Here is an 11,971-nt window from a genome sequence, read left to right as displayed (position 1 = left end):
ATATTCGTTAGAGCTGTTAGTATAATGTAATGAACACCATAAATACACAGTCGCAGATACCTTTATTATTTACCTTATAAATAGACAACATGACAATACATTCATATGAAAAACACTTATTATTCAGCGTGCGTTTTAAATGAGGACGACGAATCCCAATGTGTAGTGCAGGCGCTGAATTTGATCGGAACCATTTTAACCAGCAGTTACTGCAAGGAAGACTCTAAGGCATTGCTGATTTGCACAAGGTCGGCGTGGAGCAAGGCCATAGAGTCAGCCGGCATTGACATAGCTTTCTCCTTTTACTCGAATAAATGCAATGGAGCTACTCAGAATTCGAGTCTTTCGCAAATCTACTCTACAGAGTTTGTGTATAATTTACTTAAGCACTGTTTTGGTAAAAAATTGACCAAGGTGAACGCAAACAACCCGAGTTCGGAAGGGAAATCTCAGGACCCTCAGGATTCAGCCAGCGCAGACTGCGCATCTGACCCGGGTCTGTTTAGTGACCAAGACGAGGAAGAATCACACATTCCAAGTGCGAAGCCAGACTCGGGTGCCAATGGACACAAGGATGGCGACAGCGCCAGTCTCTGTGTTAATTCCATGAAGAGACTGCTCATTAGATTCGTTGACGACTTACCCAGTAGAAAAATAGTTGATGGAAGCTCGAAGAGGTGGGCGCCTGAGGACGAAGGGAACAGCTGCTTCTGGAACTATATTCAGGCCGCCAACGAAATAGCTATCCATGGGGGCGCCGTGGACTACGTGGTCGTGGCATCGCTTTCCGAATTCGTAATGAGGTCAGTTCCCAACTACTTGAGGGAGGGCCCCGACGAGGGCGCACACCCCTTCACCTCTTCGCCGACCAAACAGGGGAAAATCAGGTACTACCAGCCGAAGACAGTATCAATGTACACAATGGCCCTGGCCATAACCATAAACGCAGTGAACTCGCGAGTAAAGGGACTAAAGCACATTAGTGGACGCGGTTCTAGACTTCTGCCTAGGTTTGCTCTCGTTGAGTCTCTGCCTCCACAGGAGGAGGACGCAACCAAGTTCATCAAGTTCATATCGGCCAGGTTCGGATCCACCCACCTGGTTAAATAGCGCCTCGTTCCTCTGAACAGTGTCGATGCTCCCTAATCGAACTCAATTCCGAAGGACCGCCATTGGCATTGGTACTGTTGTGATTCTCCACAGTGCTACCGGTGGACACAGCACTGGGACTAAGTACCTTCTGCTTTGCAATCCCTGAGTAGAAGGCCGAGCACTTGTAAATCGGAATCTTCCGCCGCATTGAGTGTGCGAGCACCAGGGCGTTTTCCAATCCGCGCCCCGTCCTCTTAAGGTCCTTAAACTTAGTACGAGTTGCACTAGCAGGTTTAATTGTACGACCGACAGTACCAACGCTGTGTGCACTTGAAAAACCGCCCATGCGGTTACTTAGTGCCCTTTTGTAGTCCTCGAATAGTGAGTGACTGTACTTGTCGCTAATTTGCATCAGAGCCACGGTCGAGGCCATTTCAAACGCCTTGTGCTGAACCTTTGTAACTCAGTGTAAACTTACATCAATGGGCGAGTTTATGGATCTGGACAGCCTTTCCGAGCCCTGGGTCCTCATCCAATCCAGTTTCTTCCTCGTCTTACAGAGAAGTATCTGTAAATAATATGTTTTCGAACTAATATTCAATACTTATCAGTGCTATTGCTACTAACACTTCTATTAGCGTTATTAGGGGAATATATCGGTAGACATGTTGTGTCAGATTAGAATACAAAGGGTCGGCGTGGAACCAATAACTAGATGTGTAAATAACAGCCACTCGTATTTACCTTCAAAAACAGTATCAGCCTGCTCTCTGGAATGCCGTTTGCGTCCACCCTTATCAGTGGATTCACAGTTGAGTGTGAGTAGTCGCCATCGTCCACTGATACGGGCCTGTCCACAAACCTCGTCCTGTCCTGATTAGAGTTGGCTGTGTAGTACATGTTTGACTCGTCTGCCACCGGTGCGTTTGACATAAACCTCTGATTAAATTCCATGTATTTGGCCACTGGCAGCCCCTCAAAGTACGGGTTTTTATAGACAACTCCGAGGTCCCCCTTGTCATTGATTTCGACCAGGTTCAGCGACTTTATTAAGTCGACTTTCTCCCTCGGAATGCCCTCTGGGAACAGTGACGGCAGCAGCGTCTGAGCGTTATGCATCTTCGCAGCGTCCTTTATAGTATCTGCCTCAATCTCCATCAGTACGTGGTTGTTGACCTCGTCACCTGACACGAATCCATAGTCCAAAAAACACACGTTGTTATCAAAGTCGCCGTAGTTGATTAAAATCTCATCTCCGGGGCCAATGCCACTGGTACTTGATAAAACAAATGATGGCTTCTCACTAGACATGCTCACTGAGATCTGTGAGTTCGCCTTCGATCCACCGTGGTTGCACAAGTCAATAAGTGGAACTATATATGCTCTGCCACACCTCTTGCTACCGTTACCGTCACCAACAACTTTACTGTCAACAATACTATCTTCTGGTTTACATTGTATGCCGGGTGCTGAATCTGCCATGTATGACGCTTCCATAACGTCCGTTTCACGCTCCCCTGGCCTTAAGGCATGCGATACTATTGTACAAAAGAATTTACTAATTGAGCTAGTGTCCACAATCGAATTCAATGACGAAATTAACGATTCCACTGGCCTTTTCATTATGTTATCAGCTGATTGGCTATTCAAAATGTAGTCATTGAAAAAGTCTACACACCGTCTTTTCTCCTCATGATCCGGGTCAAGGCCAGAACGGCCATCAGCCATACTAGTCTTACCAAGTATATAGGACAATTCACCAGCGCCGACTGAAAATATACTATTTGAAAACATACTATGCTTCATTTCCCTTTCGTTTAGCTCCAGTTCCATTTTTTCTAACACGTCTTCCACATTGGTCTTCAAATCCACCTTTGCTGTGTAGTATAACCCATCCGATCTATCCTCCATCATTGAACGTGACTGTGCTATGTGTTCCAACCTTTCTCTGATCACGTTTACTGGGTCACTAAACAGTCCCATCATGTCCTTCAACACCATCTTCCTCTGCGATATCTTATACTCAAGTATCCTTTCCTGGATCTGCTCCACTGCTTCTCTGTCAAACATCATGGGATTGTGGCTAACATCCTTGTTATACAAGTGGTGTAGCCACAACGTCCTAACCTTCTCGCCATCCGGCTCTTCATAGTCCCTACCATCCTTCATATACTTAATTACTGAGGATACTACTTTCAAATAGTATTCTGACGCGAGTGCAAATGTCAGCAAGAACAACTCCTTTTCTCTGCCATTTATAGTGTGATATTTCATGTAAGGATTATCTAAAACTTTGATGAGCACGTTATCCACCGATAGTATATGGTCAGCCAACACCAGTGACCTGAGCACCAACAGTCTTTTATAGTTAATGTACTCATCCAGACGAGTTTCAAACGATTCAGCCTCTACTTCTTTCCCATTTGCAGACAAATTGTCAAAAAATGTGGAAATGCTTTGACTTTTTGCCAACACACCTGTCGATAATTCCTGAAGCCTCTTAATGTGCAAGACATTTTCATGTTTCATAGTCATGGAACCAGCATCCGTCAGTTTAATACCTTCCAATAATGAGGCAACACACGAGTCTACTGAATAACACATGTCTAAGGGTACCCTAATTAACTCAACTCCCTTATCAATATTGGATCTACACATCACCGCCAACTCATCTTCGTCATCTCCTTGGAATCTCAAGAAATATTCACCGCTTAAGTCCGAATAGTCGTTTTTATGGACTCTAGAATCGATTTCTCTAGACAGTTCATATGTTTGAACTATGGAATCTCTGTTATAATCCAGCCTAGGTATACTTCCAAACTCAATGGAGCTATTGATGTGACCTAGTTGTGAAAACAAATGCTTTATTCTCTCTACAATATAATCTTTTTTGTATACTGTACATTTTTGATGAAATCCATGATTTCTTTCGGTGAAATTAGAATATAGTGTGTAATCTCTAATTTTGTTGCTAAAATCATAGGAAGACGTGTATTCACACAAACTTATACTACTTTTGTTATATTTATTAACAAAGCTATAATTTTTAAAACAAACTGCTATATTTAGTGAAAATTTGCTTACATTTATCACCAATCCTAAACTGACGATTTGAACAAGCAAATGGATCCTTCTCACAATCATATATCGTACATAGATCGTATACTACTGTTCAAATGACTGTAATTCATATAACATTACGCCGCATACATTTTACTATACATTTTAGTGGTGTGTTTCAAGGACTACTCTGTAGCGAAGTATCACACACTTCGTCATGTCAATCCTCCGGCTCTTACAAATAAACTCAACAGTATGGTTCTTAGGCAGAATTGCGTTCTTAATCATGAAGACGACGTTGTGACCGGAATCTAGCGACAATTCCTGCACCAAATACTTCATCAAGTGGGATACATATATCGTTTTGGGAACGCATATGTATTTTTTCGGATAACTTTTCCGGGGTTCCTGGGACTTGAACCTAAACTGGTCTAAGTGAGTTTTTATGTTCTTAAACGCTTCCTTCAGCTCAGTATCCGACTCGTGGACCAGTGCCAAGCAGAGTACGTTATCCAACAACGCCCCTATATTTTCGTGATGCTTCACAACTTGTTTCAAGAACTCGTTTGTGGAGTCCACTAGTTCGCTCTTGAGTCTGGGCTTTTCTTCAGACTTTGTGGCGTGGTCAGCGCTTTCAAGTAACGTGGACCATTCCTTCGTTCCCAGGAATTTGTCCAGCTCGATCTTCTCATTTCGTTCCTTTTCAATAAACTCCGGGAATATCTTGTCCACCAGGCCCTGGATGTTATGGTCGTACTCCGTGCCTTCTGCTATGTCCTTCTGAATGACTGTGAAGCAAATTGGACACACCAGACCGTCTGAATAAAAATGTGTTATGGTTCGACCTACTCTCAATTGTTGATAGTACTAGGCAGCTTTTGCAGAACGTGTGCATACACCCTTTGATTGTGTGTGCGTTATAGAACAGTCCTTTGCAGAGCGAACATGACAAAATATCTATCAGGATGGACAATTTGAACTTAACGTCCAGTCCTTCCTGCGTTTCAATTAGCACCGGCTCGCTCTTTGCTTTGACTGGATGCACGCTATTTAAATCTGTTTGGCTATTTTTGCTCTTTATTATGGGAAGTTTGTTGTAACACGATCTCATCACTGACAGTCTTCTGAAAAACTCGTTCTTGGACAATGTGTTAGGTGCATAGTTTTTATTTGCTTTCGACTTAGCTATTGGAGTCACACAGGGTTTTTCTTCTTCTTTTGGAACCAATTCTGGTTTTTTACTTTTGGACAAAGACAAATTGACGAAGTGTCTAATGTAACTCCTGTGCCTTCTGAACAGCCTCGAGTACCGGTGCTTGATTTTGTGACGCAATTTCTGTCTACACTTGTCTTTTAATACCTTAAATTTCAGGCCATTTAAACTTGATCTTGGCATATTTTCAGGTGCATCAAGAATAGACCTATGTGTACGATCCCTTTCTTTCAATTCATCGTACACACCTCCGGCCTGTGTGTGTTGATCAGATGAACCTGAAAGTGTGTTATCACCCATATCAATGAGATGTGTGTATGACGCCTCTTTAACATATTAGTATATGACCATAAAGAGTTTGATACCAACACATTTGCTCAATTCGCGTCTCAAGTGACAATATAAATTAATACTTTATTCAACCAATTTAAGAGCAAGGATATAACAATGTACAAAGGCTATATTTCATAGCCAAACAACAATACTACATTTATGAAATTTCTGTATACATCGAAACAACACTTGAAATAGTTGTTACAACATTAAAAACTTTATAATATCTGTTAAATCGTGATTTTATATTAGATTCCACACCATAAACACTAAAATGGACGTGGCATTAAATCATTAATAATCAAGTTAGATTTTTTATTTAGTTATATTTTTATTTTTACAATATATTTTCTTTCAATTTAAACAAATTAAAATGAGTTCAAACTTTTTAATGAAGAAGATAACCAATTTGGGGTACGATAACACGTGTGATTATTTATCGACCTTTAATGAGTTTGTATTTAAGCTTGAAGAAGATTACATAAATTTGTACTCATTAAAAAAGAGGGATAAGTTTAAAAACACAAAAGCGGGTGAGTGGTTAAAGTCGTTCAAAACCGTAAGTACATTGTTATATCCAACACGTGTTTAGTATTGCTATGACTTAAACCTGGACATTCCAGATGACTATTTTAATCGCAATCAACTGAGTGATGAACAAAAAGAGGAACTCTTGAACAAGTTACTGAATGTGTCACTTTCCAAAAAGTACGAGAGGATGTTTGGCGGTAAGCGACCATTTAAACACATACATATTTAGATAACAAATCTTTGGATGTTTCAAGTGACTATAATTCAAACATTCCAAATTACAACGAAGATTACAAATTCCAAGTTGATAAACTCAACCTTTTTCTCGAAAGGCTTAACCTTCCACTTCTCAACAGTGACAGCAAACCATCGGAACTCAAGTCTGCCTTAGATTTGTATTTAAAGTTCAATAATCATCACAAATCAGCCACACACATCGAACACACATCAAGTTCAACAGTCGTGAACGGCTCGCTGACCAGTTCCGACGATACAGAATCTCTTGAAAACATCGGCACCAAACAATTCAGATCCATGTACAGTAAGTTTAAATCTTCAAACAATATTGTCAGCTGATGACCTGTGTAAATTACAGTCTGAGCTATTATGGCTAACAAAAGAGTTTTCAAAACTACCTAGCAAAAATAAAACAACTTAAAACATCTTTAAGATTTTAATTTAATTGGAAGATTCACTTAACAATTTTTATGTGTGTGATTCCATACCTCCCTATATTTCAACAACTAGGTGTATACGATTGTGATGATTGGAAGTTTTGTCACTTATAACCTGTAAATTATCATAAATGTTCTCAATTTCGCTTTAATCGTAACATCTGTAAAATAAAATGTCAAACGATTCGATGAGTGCAACATCTGACTTTGACGAGTTATTTAAGGTTAACTCAGTCGAATACATCAAAAGATCAGATGATAAATCGGATTCCGAAATAGAAAACATTTTCAAAAGGCTCGCTGAGGTTAGTTTTACATTCCATACTGTTTTACAGCTCGACAATAACAATGTTAAGAAGGACGGGTGCAAATACTTGATAAAGATCCTCGAAAACATTTTACTCGACCCATCTAACCTCAAAACCAGGCGAATTAGAATATCGAACGACGTGTTCACCAAGTATATCTCAAACAACGGGGTTCTCCTGAAGCTATTCGTGTCGTTTGGGTTCGTCGTTGTCAAGGAGTTTTACGTTCTCCAGGTCGTGGAGTTCCATAAACTCGTTAACGCATACAAACAACTCATATTCATGCTGGATGAAAGTTTCGGACTAAAACACCGCTCCATGGAATCGCACTTCTTCGACCCTTTCAAGTCGTACAAGCACAACGCAAACGTCTACGCGTAAGCCGTTATTATCTGGCATTGATGTTTTAGGAACTCTGAGTCATTTGAGCTCGTTTCTAAAGATTTGACGAAAATAGGAATTGATGAAGTGTATAAAGATATATCGGTACGATACCAACATACTTGTGTATTCGTGTGTGTATATTAAAGTGTATAATTAACTGTATACCAGTCCATAAATATGTATACACATACCTACATAACTCTCCATAAAAATACTGCAAACACAAACACAAATACGCGATTAGGAGAGGCAGGATATTGCCTCAACTCTGGACGACTGGAACCCTTCTATCAAGCAGGAGCTGTCGCCAGTGAGACCGAGCAAGATCGCCGCAGATTCTAATGATTCATTCAGTCCATCCACAGCCTCACTCATCAAGGTACGTTCATTGCCAGCAAACTTGATAACATTCATACTCTGTTATTATTTACACGAGGTTTAACGACAATTGTAGATGTACAACATCGGCAAGAATGAAAATTTTGAGTCGAAGTCAAAAAAGGAGCTTGAAACACTCAAGACTAAGTCCGAGCACGCCAAGAGGTGCCCAGTCGTCGAACTTAAGATTAGGCTCCCCAAGTCTACGACGCTGTTGATTCACGTGCCGGTCAAGTCGCCTGTTAGAACAGTGCGGTCCAACATTCAGAAAATACTCCTGGACGACGTGTCGCTCGAGGACTGGCACCTGGTCGAATTTCCCATTCGGAGAAGAATCAATGACGACAGAACACTTCTTGAGGAGGGCATCATGTTCAAGTCCGTGCTCCATTTTACATTCAAAGGTACTTTTTTATCATTACACGTTGGTTTTACGCCATTTAATCCCACTTTCATCTGTAACCATTCACACACTCTTGTTCAGAGGTTCAGCGGAACAATTATCAGGTGGTAAAGAGCGAGTTTTTGGAGAAATACAAGCCTCGAGACTAATAATTGACTTTTAATGTGCCTTGTATTGGCCATTCACCCATTCACCAAACACTAGGCACCTGACTCTAATTGTAGATTCAACAACACACCAACTTTATAGCTAAACAATGCTGACATGAAACCACTAATATTTTACATCACATTATTCATCGGCATTCAAATCCACAGCTTCCCCAGCAATTTCAGATCTTTACTTGTTAAACTGCTTCAAGTACATGTCAAATATCTCATCGCTGGTTGTGGCGTCTTCGGGCTTCTTGTCCTCCCTGACTCTCAAGAACCTTGGAAATCTTAATCCAATTCCCTATACTTCGGGTTAATACTATTGTACTAGTACACTAAACACATAAATATACACTTGACACACATCTGCATACCAATACACATCTGAATACATGTACAGATATCTGCATACCAATACACAAAAAACATGTACACATATCTTCGTGCATACGTATACACACACTAATAAACACATATGCATTTACCTTTTCATTTGTGGTCAATCTGTTTGCGGCTGTATATACTGGCGATATTGACAAATCTGCACATTTACACTCCCACACCTTCTCAGGAGAAAACCACACGTCAGGCACCTAAACCACAGCGTTCACAATTCTCATAAAATACCATTTTGTCGGAGACCTCGTAATTCGACGGCTTTGAATTTACTACGTTATTTTGCAGCGAGTCGTGCAACTCCTTCAAGGTTTGATCGTTAAACCCCGTTCCCGTCTTACACACCCCCTGGTATATCTCCTGTATCGGATCATAGACTGCGAGCAGGAATGAGCCATACACATTGGTTCTTTTGCCCTAAAATAACACGTGTTAGTTATACCACTGCTTTAATATACTGTTGCAACAACTGCAGCATATACGTATATGAGCAACACGAATCTAGTTTGTGGCATACCTTTCCGTAAAAGGCTCCCATTGGCACCAGATCCACCGAGTCTGACATCCCACTGATATAGTCCTTTTTGAACTTAAGCCACTTGTTCGACCTCGCTTGGGGCTCATATGTCGCCTTGTCATCCAGCGTCTTAATCATCAGGCCCTCGCACGACTCTGAAATAGCTTAACAACATCTCAACTCACCTTGCACTGCCATCTTCAGGAAGTCGTCTATATCGTCCAGCGAATCGACGTTTTTGTACTTTGCGAAACTCAGCAGCCCTGTTTGAGGCTTCATCGAGCTGTGAAGAAGGTCCCTTCTCTTCGAGAGTGGCAATGTAACCAGCGACTCTCCGTTCAAGTACAAAATATCAAACGGGAATAGACACACCTTCACCGATATGTTCTACAGAAAAGTTAACACTGCCACTCTTCTAGTACTGGAAATACTACACTGGCAATAAGAACATACATTTACGTCGACGTCCTTTCTCTTTCTTGTTGATAGGCACTGGAAGGAGAGTATTTTATTCTCGTTGTCCATCGGTACCACTTCACAATCTATTATACACTCCTTTAAATCATCCGTTATACACTTAGCAAAATTAGCGACTACGTCAGGGTACTTTGGGCACAAGTTCTCCATATTCCTGCTGAAGAGCCTAAATCGCAATTGTATCCCATTATCAACTAAACACACACATGACTATCACAATAAACCATGTAAACATACAACTAAATGCATAACTACAATGAATAACAACACTTTTGTGTGTGCTTACTTTATCGTTCTGTCTCTCAGTAGGTGCAACTGCACTCTCTCTCCGTCGTACTTATATTCGCATGTGAATAGCACATTCTCTCCTCCGACTGACTGCACAATCTCGTCTGTCGTGTTCACTGGCTTCGCCAACATTGGCCTTACTGGGATCCCGGGTGTTATTTTACAGTGCTCCAGTAACTGCGTGCTGTCGTCGCCCTTCAACAGGTGACCCACGACCTTATCTATGTTAGGCACCAGTGTTATTGCCGTTCTAACTGCGAATTCCATTTCCTCCAGGGTGTCGTTCAGCTCCACCGACTTATTTGTCCTCACGTCTCCCACAGGCTCCGACCCTTCAGATCCTACCTTTGTCAAGTAGAACGCGTCTGCGACACACTAAACATTATTCCACGATGCTATACTCGTACCTGGAATATTGTATTTATTCCAATCCCTATTCTAAGCTTCTGCTGGAGGAACCTTATGATATACTTCGCTTCTTCCTTCTTTGCTGTTATCAGCAGCTTTTTAATCTACATCATCACGCTCTATTTCACTCCAAACTTACTATGTCCTTCTTGTGATTACTCGAATTCTTCCCGGTGATCGATGAAATTGTTCTAAACTGCTTTAAAATGCCCGAAATTGTATTATCTGGCAGCTTAACCAGAAGCTGCGATGTGCAACTGCTCAAACCGGCCACTATTCCCAGATCCTCGTGCTTTTTCAACACTAAAGTTGCCATTACTTTACAAAAATCCTACTTGATTTTATGTTCTGTTCCGATTTACTGTACGCCTCCGACATCGACTTCAATATCAAATGATCTCCAACTCCGATTTCAATATTTTCATAATCAGGGTATATTCTGCAAGTTATGTTAATTCTTATTTATTTCTTTTTTCTCAAGTACCAATCAATTCTGACATCCGTGTTCTCTAACTAATGCGTGGTTACCTGTTCAACAGTATATAAATTGACGGGATAACGTCCGACGGATTGTGGTATATCAGTACTCTGAAAAAGTTCGACAACAGCGTCAACACCGATTTTCTACTCCCCTTTCCGGTACAGAATATATCGTCCGACTTTTGCAAGACGCCACTGAGAAACGAGAACCTACGCAGCTGATATCAGCTTATTTACCTTACAGTATTGAGTCGTTCGCCTTTCCGCACATTGTGGGCGGAAAGTAAGGTTTAATGTCAAACAGCGCTGGGTCAAACCTTGGCGACGTGATGTCGTCGTTGCTATCTTTCTTTGCGACGTGAATGTTAAACAGTGATCCCACTGATGGCTCATCATCTCCGACTCTCCTTACACTCGACTTGGGAAACACCTTCTTTTCCTCCGCTTTAAACTCTTGTTGGACCTCCGAATATGGCCTTTTAACTTTAGTTTCTTCCACTATTTCAACATCTATTGTTTACATATTAATTACGTTTTAAAATACCGCTGGAATCCGAAAACATGTTATTTTCATCATTCAGCCCATCGGTTGGCATTGTTACTAAAAATCCATATATTTCAATCCAACGTACATGTTGACTGGTTTGATGCAAGTTTCAGTGGAGAACTCTTAAGTTTCTTTGTGGATTCTTCATGTGTGTGGGATGTATTTACATTATTTTTTGTAAAATACGACCTATATTATTAAATTAACTACACAATAATTTTAAACATACAAAATATTTTTTGAATTGTTCATTTTATTCCTAGAATTGTGTAAAAATGATGAAGAAGATTTCAACGTTAAATCATAAACAATAATATTGAATAATATTTG

At 40.7% G+C, this 11,971-nt stretch overlaps 5 protein-coding genes across 5 annotated transcripts; 3 read left to right on the top strand and 2 right to left on the bottom strand.

Moving 5' to 3' along the window:
- Positions 1–105: 105 nt before the first annotated feature.
- TOT_030000344 (conserved hypothetical protein) lies at positions 106–1,110 on the top strand (the record flags this gene model as incomplete). The annotated part of the gene is made up of 1 exon (XM_009693089.1): positions 106–1,110. The coding sequence occupies one exon, from the start codon at positions 106–108 to the stop codon at positions 1,108–1,110; it is 1,005 nt and encodes a 334-aa protein (XP_009691384.1).
- A 32-nt stretch (positions 1,111–1,142) lies between these two features.
- Positions 1,143–4,236, bottom strand: TOT_030000343 (conserved hypothetical protein; the record flags this gene model as incomplete). Its single annotated transcript, XM_009693088.1, has 4 exons — positions 1,143–1,205; positions 1,238–1,540; positions 1,571–1,660; positions 1,837–4,236. 4 exons carry the CDS (start codon positions 4,234–4,236, stop codon positions 1,143–1,145), a joined length of 2,856 nt encoding a protein of 951 aa, XP_009691383.1.
- A 1,853-nt stretch (positions 4,237–6,089) lies between these two features.
- TOT_030000342 (conserved hypothetical protein) lies at positions 6,090–6,887 on the top strand (the record flags this gene model as incomplete). The annotated part of the gene is made up of 4 exons (XM_009693087.1): positions 6,090–6,257; positions 6,291–6,426; positions 6,459–6,770; positions 6,802–6,887. 4 exons carry the CDS (start codon positions 6,090–6,092, stop codon positions 6,885–6,887), a joined length of 702 nt encoding a protein of 233 aa, XP_009691382.1.
- Positions 6,888–7,076: 189 nt separating this feature from the next.
- On the top strand, positions 7,077–8,525 carry TOT_030000341 (conserved hypothetical protein; the record flags this gene model as incomplete). The annotated part of the gene is made up of 6 exons (XM_009693086.1): positions 7,077–7,208; positions 7,239–7,588; positions 7,622–7,697; positions 7,840–7,974; positions 8,050–8,377; positions 8,458–8,525. The coding sequence occupies 6 exons, from the start codon at positions 7,077–7,079 to the stop codon at positions 8,523–8,525; spliced, it is 1,089 nt and encodes a 362-aa protein (XP_009691381.1).
- A 190-nt stretch (positions 8,526–8,715) lies between these two features.
- On the bottom strand, positions 8,716–11,690 carry TOT_030000340 (DNA ligase 1 precursor; the record flags this gene model as incomplete). Its single annotated transcript, XM_009693085.1, is given in 13 exon segments — positions 8,716–8,829; positions 9,014–9,121; positions 9,156–9,341; positions 9,442–9,596; positions 9,627–9,828; positions 9,895–10,084; positions 10,205–10,581; positions 10,614–10,718; positions 10,754–10,932; positions 10,950–11,053; positions 11,143–11,304; positions 11,337–11,604; positions 11,639–11,690. 13 exon segments carry the CDS (start codon positions 11,688–11,690, stop codon positions 8,716–8,718), a joined length of 2,202 nt encoding a protein of 733 aa, XP_009691380.1.
- Positions 11,691–11,971: the final 281 nt, after the last annotated feature.

Source organism: Theileria orientalis, chromosome 3 (genome assembly GCF_000740895.1).
Source record: "Theileria orientalis strain Shintoku DNA, chromosome 3, complete genome".
NCBI lineage: Eukaryota > Apicomplexa > Aconoidasida > Piroplasmida > Theileriidae > Theileria > Theileria orientalis.
Note: the sequence above shows the minus strand (reverse complement) of the source record. Positions and strands in the feature narration are given on the sequence as shown.